Here is a 19,659-nt window from a genome sequence, read left to right as displayed (position 1 = left end):
TCTGGCCAGATCGCTCACTGCGCACGTCACAGCTCATTGTTTGCTTAAGGTGTGGCCCAGTGCTTCGACCTTACCTGCCTCAGTTGAGTATGCCCCCACAATCCCTCAGGGTCATCGTCTCCTACACGTAGTGAATTTGGGGCCAGTGTAGGTTACATGAAACACTGTCTCAAAAACAATCACGGTACATACAGAGCTGAATGGGGGCTGTGCACACTACTCCAGGGGGTGGGACAGGAGAATGACTGGAGCTCAACAGTTCAAGACCAGCCTCGACAACATAACAGGACTGTATCTCAGAGATAAATAAGTAAAAAAACAAACAAACTAACTAACTAACTAACTAACTAACTAAATAAATAAATAAATAAAACCTATTCGATTATTGGGCTAGAGAGGTGGTGGCTCAGAGGGTAAAATTCTTGCCACACAAACATGAAGCCCTGAGTTCAGATCCTCTACACCCACATAAAAGTTGGGGCATGGCAGCACCCACCTGTAATCCTAAGGCTGGGGTGCCAGAGACAGGTGGACCATAGGGGCTCACTGGCCAGCCAGTCTAGACAAAGATAAAGTCCAGGTTCAAAAAGTAGGGTGGAGAGCAGCAAAGAAAGCTATCCAAAGTCATCTCTGGCCTCCAAACACACATGAACAGGCAAGCATGCCCCTTAACATGTGTATGCTTGCCTAACACCAGTAGAAACATACAAATCTTAAGCTATATGAAATTATCCTAAAATATTTGAAAGTTAAAACTTTCTTTTTCTACAAAACATTAAGTGAACAGTTTAGTGGCATTGAGTGCACTTGCTCTGCTGTGTTCCAGAACTCTCCAGAGTTCTCCAGAACGCTTTGTTTCTTTCTTCTCAGCCCTCTGTATTTTATTATCCATTGTTAAAAGACACAATTACAACATACTTTACAAGTTTTGTTTGTTTGCTGTAGGTACTGGGATGTGAACCCGGGGCCTCACATGCACTCTAAAGATTTTAAATATCTCAGTACTCTACTCCAGAGCGAGGCCACACTTGAGTCCGTGAAATCAAGTGCTTTGAGGACAGAGCAGAGGAGGCTAGTCTGGGAGTCATGAAAGAGCTGCAGAAATAGAGACAAAAAAATGAAAATCAAACTGGTCATTTCAAATTGCCTTCATTGTAAGGCAGGTGCAGGGAGATTTAACAATAGAGAAATAACCAGTTGGTTAATGCCTAGTTACTTCAGGTTACTTTTTTGCCCCCTTTGGAAGATCTTACCGTGCAGTCCAGAATGGCCTCAAATGCTACCTCCTGCCTCTGCTTCTCAAGTTCTAGGCTCATAAGGCTCCTCTAGGCCAAGGAAGCCATCATTTTAGGTAGGACTCAGCTAGAGGGAACTTCATGCCAATGGATACTGGCCTGCTGGGGATAGTTGGCTCTCTTTCTAATCCTGATTTCTCTGGGCAGATAGATAGTTTGCTTTGCACTTGTAAGGTGGACCAGGGACACACATGGCATACATACATACACTCTTCCAATACTCCTACCCATAAAACAAAAATAAGGATTTAAAAAAAAAAAAACTTGAGGCCAAATAATGGCCTCCTGTATCTATCTATCTATCTATCTATCTATCTATCTATCTATCTATCTATCATCTATTTACTTGTGCGTGCGTGTGTGTGTGTGTGTGTGTGTGTGTGTGTGTGTGTGTGTGTGTATGCAGGCACACACAGAGGGCAGAAGGTATTGGATCCCCTAGAGCTGGAATTATAGGTTATGGGTCATCCAACAAGGTTATGGCTCTGGGAACTGAACTCTGGTCCTCTGAAAGAGCTGCAAGCCATTTCTCTAGCCCTCCTGTAATATTTATTTAAGATTTTCTTGTTCATAAACTTAAAGGAGTAGACTTTTTTTTCTAGTCCTATAGTCTACTTTAATTTCATTTGTTCATCCCTTGTGGATTCAGAGTCGCTGTGGACTCAACAGCTCCTTTCTACCCTGAGACTCACCTCAGCCCAGAAATCCTTACCGGGTGTTATGATTTGGGTCTGTGCTCCCCAAAGATCCATATGTTGAAGATCTGATTTCCTGGGAGCAGTACTAGGAGGTACAGCGGACTTTTCAAAGCCCTTAGGTCATTGGGGGCATGCCTTTGAAAGGATTGTGGAGTCCAGTCTCTCTGGGATTCCTGGCTTGAATCATAAGTAGTTTGCTCTGCCATGCACTCCTGCTGTGACATGCCATTCTCGCCAGAGTGCCAAAGCCTTATCTTGGATGGGAACATCCAGAGCCATGAGCCAAAATAAACCTTTCTCTTTGCAAGTTAATTGCCTCAGATATTGTGTCATGACTTCACTAGCTGACTAATCTGCCAGGATCTTTCATCTCTGCCTGGCTAAATGCCCCCTACTGGAGGTAATGCAACTTTTCCAAAGATACTACTGGGGAGCAGGCAAAGGTTTACTCTGTCTTAGAACCTCAGGTATGTCCCGGCATCTTCAGATCTACTCTTCATCTGCCCACACAGATAAGCTGCCCAGGGGGAAGACAAAAAAGGACGGAGGCTGTTTCCTTCAAACATTAGGCATAGGAGATCTTGGAACACCCAGTCCTTAAATGGGATGTCTCCATCAAATCCCTCCCCTTGGAGCTCAGGGAACTCAACAGAAGAGGAGGCAGAAAGAACATAAGAGCCAGGAGGGATAGAAGACACCAAGAAAATAAGGCTTTCTAAATCAACATGAGCAAAACTCACATGAACTCACAGAGACGGTAGCAGCATGCACAGGGCCCTCAAAGGTCTGCACCAAGTCCTCTGCATTTCTATTATGGCTTCTAGTGTTTGTATGGGATGCCTGAGCATTTGAGTGAGTAGGTCTCTGATTATGCCTTCTCTTGGGCTCTTTTCCTTCTGTTGGTTTGTCTTGTTCAACTTCAATGTAATAAGATTTTTGTTTTATCTCATATTTTATTGTGTTATATTTAAAAATGAATGAATGAATAAATGAGTGAATGAATGAATGAATGTAAACCTAGTCGCCAGGATAAAGGTTAACAATGGTATTGTGGAATGACACTGGTTACATAAACCATTTTAGGGAAGAGCTCATGTCCAGAAGTAATTGACCAACAAATAATGGACTCGACAGTTGCTTTTTGTTGTTGTTGATTTTTTTTTTTTGTGTGTGTGTGTGTGTGTGTGTGTGTGTGTGTGTGTGTGTGTATGCATGTGCGCGCACGCGTGCTTTTATTTGGTTACAGTTTAGTGGAATTGGGGAGGGGTTGTTTTCTAGGTTTTGGGCATTTTGTTCCATTGGTTTCATGTTTTTTGGTTTTTTGGTTTTTGTTTAGGAAGAACTTAAAGTTGGATGGGTAGGGAGGAGGAAAGAATCTGGATGAACTGGGGAAGAATATGATCAAAACATATTTAAATTAAAAACAATTTTTTTTCAGCTGGGCGGTGGTGGCACACACCTTTAATCCCAGCACTCAGGAGGCAGAGGCAGGTGGATCTCTGTGAGTTCGAAGCCAGCCTGGTCTACAGAGCTAGTCCAGGACAGGCTCCAAATCTACAGAGAAACTCTATCTCAAAAAAAAAAATTTTTTTTCTTTTTTCAAGGCAAGGTTTCTCTGTGTAATTGCTCTGGTTGTCCTGGAACTCACTCAGTAGTAAAAATTATTTTAAACAATAAAAAAAAATTTTTAAAGAAATGTATAAATGATGAAGTAAAATGTTTAGATTGACATAAATTCAGAAAATATTATTTCAACTATAAAATGAGATTGTATTTCCTTGTTTTTTTTGTTGTTGTTGTTGTTTTGTTTTGTTTTGTTTTTCGAGACAGGGTTTCTCTGTGTAGCTTTGCGCCTTTCCTGGAACTCACTCTGCAGCCCAGGCTAGCCTCGAAATCACAGAGATGCTCCTGGCTCTGCCTCCTGAGTGCTGGGATTAAAGGCGTGCCCCACCACTGTCCGGAGGTTTTCTTTTCAATAATATTTTATAACAAAAAAGATAAACTAAGTGTTTCTTCAAAAAAAAAAAAAAAGATGCAGGTTGTTTCTGATGGGAATATGATGTACATACATCATCTAGTTAACGTTGGCAACAGCATATTAGAGCTAGACGGTGGCCAGCCTGGTTTTGAACCTCTCAACACGGTGGCTAAGTATACTATTTCAGACAATATTGCAAGTTAGGTTGCTCCCAGCAACACAATGAAAGGGGTAAAATGAAAGTAAAATCAGCCAGTTAATCATTTTCTACTTCTTGAGTTTTCTATATTTTCATTCAAAAGTTTCCCATTTTCTTTTTTAATATTTGGAGAAAATAAACAAACAAAAACAAGATTTCGTGGGTGGTGTTCCAGAGAGCTGTATGGTACACATTTCATAGGGACAGCACTGAAGTCTCCCCAATTCCTCTCCTTGTTTATAAATCTGAGTTAGATGTGTGTGTGGGGGGGGGGAATCACAACAGAGGTTCGTTTGGGTATCAGTCAATAATGAAAGACATTTTGATTTCTGCCCTGAAATATATGTATATTCACCCAGCACGGATGAGCAGACAGAAATTAGCCACCAGGTATCCAAATCAGGTTTGGCCAACAAGTTAATTTGCTGCAATTATGTAAACTCTTTAGCTTCTCATGATGGTGATTCTCCAGAGGCAAGGTTACATCATCTGCCTGTGCAGACTTTCCTCCTTACCTCTTACTAACAGAATCTAATCTTATTAGAGAAGATGGCATACCCACCTAGAAAATCACGTTTCCCAGTTTCCCTGGTAACCAAGGACAGTCATGAGGGACTCCTGACCACTGAGAGGCAGTGGAGGCTGCCGTGCAGGACTCCTGGAAAATTCGGTTGCTAGAGAACAGACTCTCAGTCTGTCTTGTCTGGACCCCAGCACTGATACTAATAAGGACATTCTTTCTCTGTGAATGTCCTCTGCCGAGCACTTGGCTTTGTAGCATCAAGCTGTAGAGTAGCACACGATAACCACTTCCTGTTACTCCCAACTGCTTCCTTCCAGAAGGAAGCAGTTAAAATGGTGGCAGGGAGCCTCAGGCTTCCTGTGCAGGGTGTTATCCAGGGTCTCTCATAACCACGCTGATCATGTCATTTCTCTGATCAGAGCCTTCAGGGGTTCTCAAGGAACCTTCTTCTCTCCCCACTTCCCCTTTTCTCTCTTTTGACACAGTGTTGCTGTGTACTGAAACTTGTGATCCTCTTCCCCTGTCTCCCAAATGCTGGCATCATAGCATGCACCACCAAGCCCAACAGGAACATCATTGTAACAAAACTGTCAACTTAGGAAAAGTGTACTTGGTGCCAGGCGGCTGTGGCACGGGCCTTTAATCCCAGCCCTTGGGAGGCAGAGCGAGGCCGATCTCTGTGAGTTTGAGGCCTGCCTGTTCTACAGTGTGACATCCAGGACAAGCACTAAAACTACATGGAGAAACCATGTCTCAAAAAAAGTGTTGGGTTTTTTGTTTTGTTTTGTTTTTGTTTTGTTGTTGTTGTTTAAACTTGGCAACATGTAGCCTGCCTTAGTTTTTATTCAATTTTTATATAGGCTTCTTTTCCTGCCCACCCTATAAACCTCTTAAGATCAGGATCCAGTAAGAACAGTTTAAAATTTATTAGAGACTAGAGATGTGCCTCAGTTGAGAGAAGGTTTGCCTAACATGCACACATAAAGCAGGCATGGTGCTGCATGCTTGTAATCCCAGTGTTCAGGATTTTATATACATATCCTCAGGCTTGGCAGTAAGCACTTCTACCTGCTCAGCCATCTTGTCAGCCCAAGATTTTTGTGAATAGCAATAAATACACAGACACATGTAAATCTACTGATTTTAAGGACTCAGTTCATTACATTTGGCTGTTTTTCCATGTATGAACTGCCCACCTACATCAGTGGTCCTCAACCTGAGGGTCACAACACCTTTCGCATATCAGATAGCCTGCATATCAGATATTTACATTATGATTCATAACAGCAGCAAAATTACAGTTATAAAGTAGCAAGGAAAACAATTTTATGAGGAACTATATTATAGGGTGGCAGCACTGGGAAGGTTGAGTACCACTGGCCAAGAGGAACAGCTAACACTTGCTTTTCTTATTCTAAAGATATTTTAAAGTAAGATCAGACAACTGTCAATCATACCCAATACAACACACACATGCATCAGTGTGTACACGTATCTTTACAATAAGAACTTTCCAAAAGTCTGTAAGGCTGAGACTATACCCACTATTCATTTCTTAAATCATTTAATATCTATGACACATTCAGTTAAACAACTGTTATTTAAAGATCCTTTTATAATTGGTTTGTTCACATCTATATCACATATTGGATTGTTAAAATTTAGGTCTTTCTTACTTTACTAGAACTCCCTTTCACGTCTCTATTTTAGTTTCTTTTGGGTGGTACTAGGGATGGAGGCCAGGGCAGGCTATGCAGGTCCTTTACCACTGGGATCCCTAGTCCTTCTTTTTCTTTTGACTTTCTTTCTTTAAAGGTCATTTTTGGTGAATAAGGTGGGCCACTTGTCTTATGATCCCTATACTTTAATACCTTATATCTGGCTGACTGAATCAGCCTAGTATCTTCTAACAGCTACCTCTATCCACAGGATTATTGGTATTATTATTATTAATTACTATTATTATTGTAGCTGATTTAGAAACAGACATTTAGGTTCAACTAAGCTGTGGCAGGAAGATTTCATAGTACAATAGCATGTTAAGAGACATATCAATACTTCAGCTTCTCTCTTTTGTTGGCATTGAGATGATCTCTGGGTTCAGTCTGCAACCAGTCCCAGTCACCATTCCCAGCTTCCCCATCAACCTTCCATCAACTGTTTTAACAGATGCAGGTGATCATTTAATAGAAACTGTTATCTCAGTCAGGCATGACAAAATTCTTTTTAAGTTTCTTATGTATTTATTCTTAAGTGTATAAGTGTTTGCTTGCAGGTGTATATGAGCATAATGGACTTGTCTGCTGCCTATGGAGGCCGGAAGAGAATGTTGGATCCTTTGGAACTAGAGTTACAGACAGTTGTGAGCTGCCATGTACGAACCAAACCTAGGTCCTCTGTGAAAACAGTCAATGCTCTTAACCACTGAACCATCTCTCCAGCCCCTTGTTATTTGCAGACATCTGGTCTACCTACCTACTATCCACTTTGAATTGTATACATTTTACATAATACAAACTAGCCTTCAAATGCCTTAATAATATTTTTTTGTAATTGTGAGAGGCAGGCCTTTTCCTCCTGTGGCACCTGTCCTGGGCTTCTCTCTGAGCACTCATCTGCAGGGTGGTAAGATACAGGTGGTCCCAATGAAGAGTACTCATGCCCAGTACAGTATCCTGAATATCGCAAGCATATAATGAATGTGTCAAGTGCTTTGACTTAGTGACTACTCAGATTTAGAATCTCCTACACATGCAAACAAGGGCAGCTAGATTACAAAATGAAACACGCACACACACACATATACATATGGAGCCACAAATTTATTATAGTACAGAGAACAAACCCACATTCTCACAACTTTTACAGTCATTAAAAAGTTAACAGAAATAAAAGATAACTAAGGGATATAATCTCATCATTTCCCAAACTATGAAACAAGGTAATATACTCAATTTAGGATTTTCCTTAAGTATGAAGACAGAATATTGTAATACCCCATAGATATTTAAAAATTTGTATTTATAACATATATATTGGTCCTCAAGGACTCATAGAACTTTTATAATAAACTATACTTAATAGCTGAGCTTTTTGCTTCTTAGGCAAGCAAGTTTAAAGGCAACAAAGTCCTGAAAGGTAGGTGAAACCCCATTAGAAGCTCTGTTTAATTAAACACTGCCCACAAAAATTCTACAACCAGTGATATTCATTTCCATCTACAGATATTTACATCTGCCTGTCAGTCGACTGTGGTCTGTTTTCATATGACATTTCACCCCCCCCCCCCCAGCTTTCATTCAGAGGATTGAGGATGTGGTATGTCATGTCACAATGCTGCTCTTAGTCCATAGGCATGTCAGACATTTTACATACTTGGAGAAGGGGGAGGACGGGGTGGGTAGTGTAAGTAGAGAGGAAATCAATCAAAGTTTCCTGTCTTATTTTCTATTTTCTGTTCCTTTGGGTCTTTGCCCTACTTGAGTCTTTGGGAATTGCTTGTGTAGGTAACTACTTCTACCATACTGTCCCATCGACAGAGTCAAAATAGGAAAACGTGGATCCCTGAGACCTTCACAGTGACAGACCAGTGCAGCTGTTGCTGTCAGCTCGGCTCGTCTGTTACATTTTTTTTTTTTTTAAGTATGAAAATCTTCTTATTATCCTCTGCTTCTCACCGTAAGCAAGCGGAATCACTAAAGGTCACTTAATGGCAAATAACTTTATAAAGTAAGTAAATGTGGAGACAAAGGCATGGTGCGGAGTAATGGATCAGGAGAGACCAGGCAGAACTTCAGAGTTTACAGGCAACAAAGACTCGGGCTTTGTTGCCAAATGAGCAACACTATGTGGCACACATGACCAAGGCCATCAGAACTGATTTTGAAGGTGTTCACACATAAATAGACCTTCAAAGAGGAAAAGGAAATAATAGTGACAGCTTCACAAATGTCCAAGTATTGCTAGGTGGTCCAGGTTTTCCAACAAGAACAAGAAAATTCTAGAAATTAGTATTTTTTTAAAGGGGGGAAAGAAAACATTTTGCCACATGAATTTCAGCCCTTCACAATATGGCTTACAGGTCTGAAGAAAAGGAAATCCTGGCTAAGTCATGATTCTGGAAAATGTTTCTTCACGCAGTGTATCCACAACACTAAATATGTATAATACATAACTATAACATAGTCTTTGTCTCCCAAAATCTAAAGCCCTTGCTAATGTAACCAAATCTGACCTCAGATACTCTACCACCCACCTCCAGTTGCTTCATAAGTCACTTGGCATAGCAGATACTTGAAAATTGATTTGTGATCCTAAGGCATCTGAGGTAAGCTAATCACATGAGCATTTAAGCATCTAACACATAGTTAGGCAAGACAATGCTTTTAAACCGACATATCAGAGAGTGGCATTATAGTATAATGGATTATAACTCTTCCCCACTGAATTCCACAGCATTTTTCTCGTTGATACATCCCATTTTCCAGACATACTCAGTTAATTATAAAATCATCATTAGCAAAGTGTTCATTAGCCTGTTGAAACAAATCATCTTGTTTGCAACGTAACATTGCCTTCACCTTAGCGTCAAAGGCGTCAGTGCAGAAACCGAAGCGCCACTGCCTCCAACAGCTTGTACAGGTGTCATGAGGGAACCTCACCAGCAGGACTGGTGGCAACCATGCAGAAAACCCATTCAAACTACCATTAACAATTTAGACTGAGAACCTATCAAAACGCCCCTTAGGCTTCACCTGTGTTAGCACTTTAGCTTGGGAACTGAGCCCTGGAGTGAATATAATGTCTTCTGAATACAGGAATGAATGACAGAGCCAGAAGCCAGTCAGAAGTCTCCACACTAGACAGGAGGAATCGATCATACTCTGTGGATCTCCATCCGTGGTCAAAATCGCTAGTATTTTTCATCTATTCCGGAGTTCCTAGAAGAGTACTCTATTACTTCATACCCTCCTCTCACTGTAGCAAAATGTATTAAGAACTTTTGATTAGTATGAAAGGCAATAGGAAGCCTCCTGGCTACTCTAGTCTCTTCCACTGAGAAGACTTTATCTGGGAGCTTTGGACTCTCAAAGATCAGAAACCCAAATAACTTATAAAAATACAAGCTCTTGGTTTTGAAAAATATACAAAATGCACTGCATAGGTGAGTATCTCTTGATTGTCAAAGAAGGCAAGATACCAGTCTCAATTGTAAATCCAGGCTGCGCTCGTCTTTTAGTGAGGCTTCGTTTTGCAATTTCCATTTTTTATAGTTTTGGGCAATCTTTGACCCTTGGTATAAGCACGGTACCAAAAATGGAGAAACAGTAGCAGGAAGATGCATCCATAACTCATAATGATGTACAGAAAAATTGGGTACTGGTAATTGCAGTCCTCCATGAAGAAGATCTGGCCTATGTGGATGGTGACAAGGAGAAACTGGACCTGGGAGACGGGAGAATGAAAAGAAAATTAGGTATGAGAAAACCAGCTTGGGTGTACGTGTGTTTCAGCCATTCTTAGGTTACACACATGGGCCATGGCATGCCTGTGAAGGCCAGAGGTTAGTTCTGTCCTTCCATTGTGTGGGTCTCTGGGAGCAAACCCAGGTCATCAGGTTTGGTGGAAAGCACCCTTACCCACTGAGCCATCTTGCTGCCCCCTCCCACTTGGTACCTTTTCATACCTGAGTAAAGGTCAGTTATGTTCTAGGTGAGTTTTAGAAAAGCAAATCTCTATAAAGAAATAGTACCTATGAGCTAACTAACCATGATTAACTCTCTTACAGCATTTCTTGTGCTATAGCTTTATTGATATCATCAACCTTCACTGACGCAGCCTCCCAAACATCCACGGCTTCCCTGTCCAGAAGCTTTGCTTAGCTCCCTTCATTTGGCAAGAGACTAATGAAACCTTGAGAAGGAGAAGCAGAGTCCTCCACACACATGCACACTTCAGACAAGTGACAAACAGATGTCTAGCCTTCATATTTATGTACAAACCCTCCCACTTTTTTGAAATGTTTATGTTTTCTGAAACAGAGTCTTAGGTAGTATAGGCTGGCTTCAGTCTTGTTATGTAGCCAAGCAGGACCTTAAACTTCTGATTTTCCTTCCTCCATCTACAAAGGGCTGGGATGGCAGGTGTGCACAAGCATACTTGGCTCACTTTATTTAAAATGTGCCATATTTGTTACATGAAAAAAAAAAACCTAATGTAAGATTATGTATGTAGTAAATATGAAATCTGCAAAAGGTATACATTCACATATATGCATAAGGGAAAAGTTGAATGAAAAAACACACTATTACCCCAGGGAGATAGAATTTTACTTATTTATTATTTTTCATTTATATGGTTTGTAGCTAAGCAGCTTGTAGGAGCTAAGCAAACTTTCTTTCACCAAGTTATATCCCCGTCCAGTTTATTTTTCTCCCTGTCTTTCTCATTGGGTATTTTAATTTCACACATATGCAGAGAAAATGCACACATAGAACGACCACATATTACTGCACAATGAGAAAAAATACTTTAAAGGAAGGCAGCCACAGAGAATGATTGCCAGAACTTCACAGCATTCCAAAGTAAAATAATTCTAAAATAAAAGTATGAAATAAAGTTTTCATTTCACTGCTCCTCCTGGTTGGCCATGGAGGCTGTTGCCAATTTCAGATACAATGGTTAACTGGACAGAACTGCTCTGATCTTCACTGGGGGTCCTCAGAGGCTGAAACACTTGTCTCTCACCTGAGATCCCCTTTAGGACTGTATCCAATTTCACTTAGGAAGTTGTAGGATTTTACTTGAAAGTCCCCAGCCGGCTAGCTATGCCTCAATTCTACTTCGTCCATGGTATCCCTGGCAGATTACAGCACCCAATGTACAATATACTTCAACTCAGGAAATATGAAGATAGCAGAACTCTTTCCATAGAGGGTAATACAACTAAAACAGGCCATTTCACTCAGTTATTAAGGAAATTATGTACCATATATTTTTTAGAATGAATTCTTATGAGGGATTATCTGATCTAAACTCAATAACTTACTCTTTCAAGCACTGTTGACTTGCGGGCACTATCCAATCTATATAACCCACATGTCTTATATTACTTCACACCTGTAACCCTCACAGCACTCTTATGAGAAGAAAGACAAACTGACCAACGTTAGGACTAAATAGGTAAGCACACAGAAATGCCCACCCTTCTTTCCACATTACAGTCCTTCAATGTTGATTCAGAATATTGGAATTTCTAACTCATACTTAGTATTATTCTTATTTGTGGTCATATAACTTTGACATTATTTTGATTATAAACATCATTTTTGTAGATGCATCTCAGATCATTATAAGCATGACGATGTTAGCTTAATTATTTGAGACTCTGAGTTACAAAATCTGCTTTATTTTTAGTTGACAGAGCTTCTGACCAAGTCCAAACAGTGACGCATACCCCACAGCAGACAAGCATCCTGTTTCTTCATAGACTGTTCCACATTCGTCTGGACTCCTAACTCACAGAGAAAACATGGGATTGCAGTTTTGTTTCATATTTAAAGAAAACCAGTTACTCACGAGCTGTAAAGATGTCAAATGCTTTTTCCACCATAAATACTTCTGGTAGGCCGGTCCCATGGCACACAATCCATAGTAGGAATACATGACTACATGCACAGCTGTATTTAGAAAGGCATGGAATGTTCCCAAACCACCTGAAAGAAAAGAGGTTATTGTAAAATGGCCCCTTGTTCCTTCAAGCCAGACACACTTGTCCTAGGATTTCAGTGTCATCATCTCTCTAATTTTAGCAGGAAGAAGAGTACATAAGAAACCTCAATCCCATGAAGCAGCCATCAAACTAGAAGTTCAATGAAACATTTAGCAAAATGCAAAACAGGGCTCTTACAAAATCAATTAGCACGTAGCCATTTGTTATGCTTTACCCTTAAAATTCTCCTGCGGTTCGAGTTTACTTAAAGAAAAAAAATTAAGTCAATCTCTTAAAAAGGCTACATTGCTTAATAAGAATCAAAAGGCATTTTTAGTGAAGGCTAACATTTATAAGGTGAACAAATAATCTTAACCGTAAATGTACAAATTAGGATGTTTCACCTACTTAGAACCAACTTATTTCCATATCCACCACCATGGAGACACAGTACTCAACACCAGCAAGGCCTCTTTGTGCTGTTTCATGAACACATCCCTCTAAGTTGACCTTTACCTGATTTCTATCATCAGCTATTAATTTTGCCTGTTAATACATTTCACAGAGACAGAACCAAACAGCACGGACCCTTTTATTCCTGCCTCCTTTCATACAACACAATGGCTTTGAGTTTCTGGCACGTTGGTGTACACACCAATACTTCGTCTTTCTCCCATTGTTCAGCATTATGCCATACAAATGCGTCAATATTTACCCATTCTCCTATTGGAAGACATTTGGGTTGCTTCTAATTTGGGCTCTCATGAGTAAAGCTACAGACATAATCATTGTGTGGAATCAAATTTCTCTTCCACACTTGCAATAATGTGCATTAGATATTTTTAGTACCACAGACATTCTGTCAGGAAACCATTGGAAGTCATTAGTAAGCTACACTAAATCTGCTATCATCAATTATTGTGATTTCAAAATAAATAGTTATTGACAATTAAGCCATTCTTTTTTTATTGACTGCTTCCATTTGGTTATGTTTTCCTCTTTTAATTTTGCCATCTTTAATTAGGAAGAGTGGCAAAGGACCCAAGAATGTAAGAAAAGAGCATTTCCACTGCCTTCAGCTGTAACAGTTCTTGGTGGAAGGGACAGCAGGGTGTTTATCTGATGGCAAAGAAAGAAAAAAACCCAGTCCCTCTCTAGGATTTCTTTCCTGAGATGTTCAACCTAGATAAATCTGCATTATGCATGGTAAAGTTGACCTGGAATTGAAGTTTTTCTACAAAATAATCCATTTCCTTAATTCCCAAGTCTTCAACTCCAGAAACAACCTAAAACTTGCAACTAATTATGGTACAACTACTAGTTGATAGTCTCTGAATTGTCTGTGGAAAAAGCATCATAACACAGGCACAAAGAAGAATGAATTACTTTATGGAAACTGTGTGTGTGTGCGTGTGTGTGCGCGTGTGCGTGCGCGTGGAGGTCAGGGGATAACTCTTGGCAGTTGGTTCTCTTCGTCTACCACATGGATTCTGAGAATCAAACTCCAGTCATCATCAGTCTTGGCCTTGGAGGCAAGGGACTTTGCCAACTGAGCCATTATTTTAAAATAATATTCATAATTGCAGTAATTCTGAATGTTTCTAGATACTATTATTGCTAAAGTATTCCCGTCAAAGAACACACTTTAAGTAATTAGGTCATGGATGTCAAAGCCTCTTGCTATCCTGTACTTCACAGACTTTAATCAACTTGCAGTTAATTCTTTAATTATCTCAAATTTCAGAAGCAACACTATTAATGAAGCATGTTACCGTCCTCTCAGTTTCTATTATTTACATTCGGATTAATCTTTTTACCCCAAAAGAAACCTGAGTAAATTATAAGGGAGGGGGCACACCCTTTTCAGGGTAACTAACAATAGAGTGGCTGCCTATTCCTATAATAGCTCAGGAGGCAGGCTGAATCCCAGAGTGGAAGGGAAGGTTGTGTATGTTCATTTGTGTCCAGCAAGAACACACAAGCACTCCAGCTCAGCTTTCAGAAGGGCCTGTGTCAGAGCCTTCTCACTAAGACACATTTAAATCAGTGGTTCTCAGCCTGTGGGTTGGGACCCCGATGCATCCAGCAGCCCTTTCACAGTGGAGGTCACCTAAGACCATCCTGCCTATCAGATATTACATCACAATTCATAACAGTAGTAAAATTATAGTTACGAGGTAGCACCAAAAATAATTTCATAAATTAGTTAGGAAAATAATTTCACCACAGCATGAGGGACTGTATTAAAGGGCTGCGGCATTAGGCAGGTTGAAAACCATTGATTTAAATGCGCTAACCTGAGGATTTTATACAGAGATTAGCATGGATTAGGGATTAGCTAAGAGGGTTAAATCAAAGAAGAGTTGTTGAGCAAAATAAATTCAGCTTGCTTATTTTCTCTAACGATTGCTTTCTTGTGTTTTGCTGTAGTAAGTTTGCTCAGAAAACAGCTACATTTTAATTAGTAATGCTTTTTACTTTTCTCCTCAGAAGGCTTTTCACGTAAAGTGTTGCTTTCTTTATAAGAATGAGCCCGAAAAGCAAGCATCTCAGAATGGGTTACAATCAGTTCCCTCAAATATCACCTCTTTTGGTTTAGAGAAAATAAAAGCATCACCTGGGTAATTATAATAACTCTCTACATTCCCCAAAGGGGGATATTTACATAGTTAATAGAAAAACCTGCCATAAAAATATTTTCCTCTTATTCCAAGGGAAATTTGGGTTGCTATTATCCCAGGAGAGAGTACAGGAGGCAACCAAGATATCAAACACTAGATAGACATAGATCATCTGTGCTCCAGTATTTGCAAAGATTAGCTTAAACAGACCAGCTCGTTCTAGGAACACAGCTCTGGCCAATCCACACTTCTGGAAACACAACCTGTTGCTGGGCCCGCCACTGCAAAGGCAATGCAAGATCTGTAGGCGTGCGGACGGACGAGAACCCCACAGCTAAGACTAAGCAGGACTGCCAGCTCACAGAACACACCACAGACACAGACATTCTTTCTTCCTTCCTTTCTTCCTTCCTTTCTTCCTTTCTTTCTTTCTTTCTTTCTTTCTTTCTTTCCTTTCTCTCTCTCTCCCTCCCTCCCTCCCTCCCTTCTTTCTCTTTCTTTCTTTCTTTCTTTCTTTCTTTCTTTCTAGCTGAGGACCAAACCCAGGGCCTTGCGCTTGCTAGGCAAGCGCTCTACCACTGAGCCATTTTCCCAGCCCCCAAACATTCTCTTTCTACCTTGACCATTCTTTAAAAGGAGATGAGGATTAAAGTATGAGTAAAGACACTGTGATCAAGGGCTGATATCCGTAGACATGGGATATTTCAAACCTGAGGTCATCCTTGTTTGAATCTGCATTTCTTGGAAGTACTGCTTGTCTTGAAACAGACACTAGACCATCAACGAATTCAAATAAAGGTGAGAAAAACCATTCAATTCCATTCTTTAAATAAAATGTATATTTCCCATAGTGGAATTACCAGCTATTCGAACGGAAAGATGGGAAACCATAGAGAAGGATAAAGAAGCCGAGGGGAACATGTTGGTTTGGGTATCTTCAAACAAAAAAATTGGAGTACTGCCTTCCAATTTTTTCTCCAATTTCTTTATAGTATATCTGTTCCTTGAGACTCATGAGAGGGAAGCTTCAAAACTCCCTGGTAATAGCCAAGTCTGTGGATATTCAAAGCTCCTTACAGAAAATAGTGGACTATACACATACAACCTATGCACCTGCTCCCACAGACTTTATGATACAAAACTATGTGCATGTAATGGAAGCAGTTCTGTACTGTATTGCTTAGAGAAAAATGACAAGGAAAATGTCAGTACATGATTTAGGTCGGGAGCGGTTTTTCTTCCTTGGTTTTGATGTATGGTTGGCTGATTCTATGGATGCAGAGCCCACGGATATGGAAGGCTGACTATGCCGGTGTTACAGAAGAGACAGAAATAAGCTACAGGGTGTGAGAACAGCTCTATTAACATCTTAAAAAGGAAAATAGTCATCTTTGTCTAACATTAGCAGTCACGTGGTTAATGGGAAAGGTTGCTTCTCTATATCATTTTCTCTTCATGCCTTTAAACACACAAGACATTGTAACCACCCTAGGAGAGGGTGTTGAAATCATAGCTATCCTAGGGTTTTCAGTTTTTCATCAATATAAGTAAGAACTAGTGCCCCTCACTTAGGAGACCTGAGGGGCCCAATATACAGTCGAAAGAAAATAAAAAGAAGAAACTTTCAGATGAATCAAATAATAAAGGTTTACAACTGTGAGCATCTGTGACTTCTGGATGTTAAAAAAAAAAAAAAAAAGGACAAATAATTTTTACAGCAAAGTTTGCTAACCTGGAAATCCATGCTTTAAGATTTTGTTTATTTGAAACTTTATGAAAGAATAAAGTTCCTGCCTACTTTTTCCAATTCTAGGTGTTCAGAAATAGAAAACCAAAATGAAGCAGACACTTAGGCTCAAGCTTTTGGTTTAAACTATCTCTGGCCTGAAAAACAAAAACAAAACAGAATGTTGTGTCCTGTGGTAGACTGCTGTGGGAACTTGAGTGATCGTGATCTGGCTCCTCTTTAAAGTTGTTTCCATGGTGTCTGCCACATCTTGTGCTGTGGATATCACTCTGTATAAATAAAATGCTGATTGGCCAGTAGCCAGGCAGGAAGTATAGGCAGGACAAGCAGAGAAGAGAATTGTGGGAACAGGAAGGCTGAGGAGGAGTCACCAGCCTGCTGTCCAGGGAGCAGCATTAAAGGCAACAGGTAAAGCCACAGAACACATGGAGACATATGGATTAATAGAAATGGGCTGAGTTTAAGGGTAAGAGCTAGTCAGTGGTAGGCCTGAGCTAATGGCTGAGTGGTTTAATTGATATAAGCTTCTGAGTGATTATTTTATAAGCGGTAGCGGGGTCCATGCAGCTGGGCAAGACTGGAGAAAACTTCAGCTACAATCTTGGATGTGGTTTATTCACAAATGTTCATGTGCCAAAAGCTTTGTCTCCAATGCAACTGGATTGGGAGATTGTGGGCCCCTTAAGAGGTGGAGCTTAGTGAGAGGTGATTAGGTCAACTACTTCAGATTATAAGTCAGGATTTTCCCATGTCTCTTGCTATGCCTCCCTGTTCTCAGTCTCTGTTCCTTTGCTCACTGCCCCCTGCCCCCCCTTTCTCTCCCTCCTCCCCTCACTGGTTCCTCTATGATGCTATGTTATGTTTGCCTAGAGGTCAAACAGATAGTACTGCCCGACCTTGGACTTTCAACATCAAAAATCACAAGCTAAGCAGACCTCCTTTCTTTATAAACCAACCAGCCTCTAGTAATCTAATAGCAACACAGAACAGACTAAGATGGGGTATGCCACGTATCAGGAACTCGAAGGCAAACAAAACAGAACTGGAAATAACGTTCTGACTTTCTGTGAACAAATTAGGAATATTATTTAAGTAGATATCAATAAATCCAAGGCTTTCAATATTTTATCTATTTTTTATTACCTATTTAATTGAAAACATGTAATAGAACTCTAAAGGGAAACAATAAAACCTAAACAAAATGAAAGAATATGCATAGAAGGTCTTGCTCAAAAGTCTTCACATCTTAAGACTTACTTGAGTGGGGAATCTGAGAGTCCTGTGCTTGTGTTTCAGGTGATAATTCCAAAGTCAGAAGTTTAACCAAAATGGCTCTTTGATTTTTTTTAAGTCTTATAAATTACATTTAGGGGCAGAATGTGTGTTTGTAGCACACGAAAATGTCATCACTTATAGGTCACATGATCCCAGCTCTCCCTTTTCTACCTGCAGCAAATTTGACTCCAAACCACCAGGTCCATGGCATGATTGTATGATGGAAGACATGAAGGAAAGTCACTTGGCTATTTTTCTTACGCAGAACAAAAAAGACCTGAAATAGTTTAAAGAAAATCAAGTTCATATAAACCACGCAATAATTTATTGTTACAAATCTATTGGTAAAGAGCAAACAATTTCACAATTGGCTTCCTACAGGCTGCTTTATGGGGTGTTCACAGGGGTAGCTGGTTCTCTAGGGCCTAGCTCAAAGGCTAACAGCATGCTTGAACTTGGGTATGGTACAATAATCATGAGGGAACCAATAAGAAGGTGAGAAGTTTTATACAGATTTAAAAATCAAACATAGACAGTGAAAACTCTGGCCAGAATTTATTGAAAGAAATGCTATTAATAAAAAAATAAATTAAAGGGGTTGGGGATTTAGCTCAGTGGTAGAGCGCTTGCCTAGCATGCGCAAGGCCCTGGGTTCGGTCCTCAGCTCTGGAAAAAAAATAATAAACAAACAAACAAACAAATAACTAAATAAAATTTTAAAAACTCATTAAGTTTTGAACTACATGACAGCCAGAAGTTCAGCCATAATTCCTAGGACTGAAATTATCTCATTCTACATTGCTCTCTAACACATCTTACCAGTTTGGATAAGGGTTAGGCAAACTTATAGTGGACTTAAAAAAAAAAAAAAAAAAAAGTAATACTATTGTATTACCAAAGAAAAACAAATGCTGAAAATCCTGAAGAGTTAATCCTAAAAATACTGTGGACAAGAAAGCAAAGCTGCATAAGAAAAAAAAAAAAAAAAAAAAACCAACCGAGAAGGGCAACAAAGGTATCATTGCGATTGCGCATGCCCAGTGTTGGCTTGCTCCGGGAAAGAGCAGGGTTGTGTGGGGGAGGAGGGTGTCAAAGAATGCGCTAATGGAATAGTTCACAGCACCAGGGTAAAGTTAGACTTTCAAATTCAGAGCATAACACAAAGCATTACTGTGTCAGGAAAACTTGGAAGGCCTCAAGGCGGAAACAATTTCTTTATGGAAGTTGCTACTGAGAATATGCAAAGCAGAGTCCACCAAGCCAAACGCATTTGCTTATGCACATGGGAGAACCCAGCCTGGTGCAAAATAGGGTCATAAACTTCCAACAGGGGTCCTCTTCTCAAACAGCCTGTCTCTGGGGAAGCCACTCAACTTCTTAGGTCCAGGTTTACCCCCCGGAGTGAGGGTTCTGAACTAGAATGGTAGTTCCCAACCCTGGCTGCAAGTTACAATATGAAAGCATAGTTTAAAAATACCCAGGTGCAGTCTCTACTCCAGACCATCAGGCATCAGCTCTTAAGAGGCAGGTCCTGTGTGTACTGTTTTGTTCCTAATGGCAGTAATTTTAGGCACCTGAATGCTGAGTTTTCAACAAGCAGCTTCTCAAAGAC

At 40.1% G+C, this 19,659-nt stretch overlaps 1 protein-coding gene across 2 annotated transcripts in view; it reads right to left on the bottom strand.

Moving 5' to 3' along the window:
* Positions 1-7,496: 7,496 nt before the first annotated feature.
* Elovl7 (ELOVL fatty acid elongase 7) overlaps positions 7,497-19,659 on the bottom strand; it is a 71,981-nt gene continuing 59,818 nt past the window's right edge. For both annotated transcript variants that reach the window (XM_036207017.1, XM_036207018.1), the window contains 3 exons: positions 18,219-18,324; positions 12,272-12,408; positions 7,497-10,138 (listed from right to left, as the gene is read on the bottom strand). In XM_036207017.1, the coding sequence (XP_036062910.1) occupies positions 9,929-10,138; positions 12,272-12,408; positions 18,219-18,324 (453 nt within the window). In that variant the 3' untranslated portion in view covers positions 7,497-9,928. The remainder of the gene's footprint in view (positions 10,139-12,271; positions 12,409-18,218; positions 18,325-19,659) is intronic.

The sequence above is a fragment of the Onychomys torridus genome, chromosome 15 (genome assembly GCF_903995425.1).
Source record: "Onychomys torridus chromosome 15, mOncTor1.1, whole genome shotgun sequence".
NCBI lineage: Eukaryota > Metazoa > Chordata > Mammalia > Rodentia > Cricetidae > Onychomys > Onychomys torridus.
Note: the sequence above shows the minus strand (reverse complement) of the source record. Positions and strands in the feature narration are given on the sequence as shown.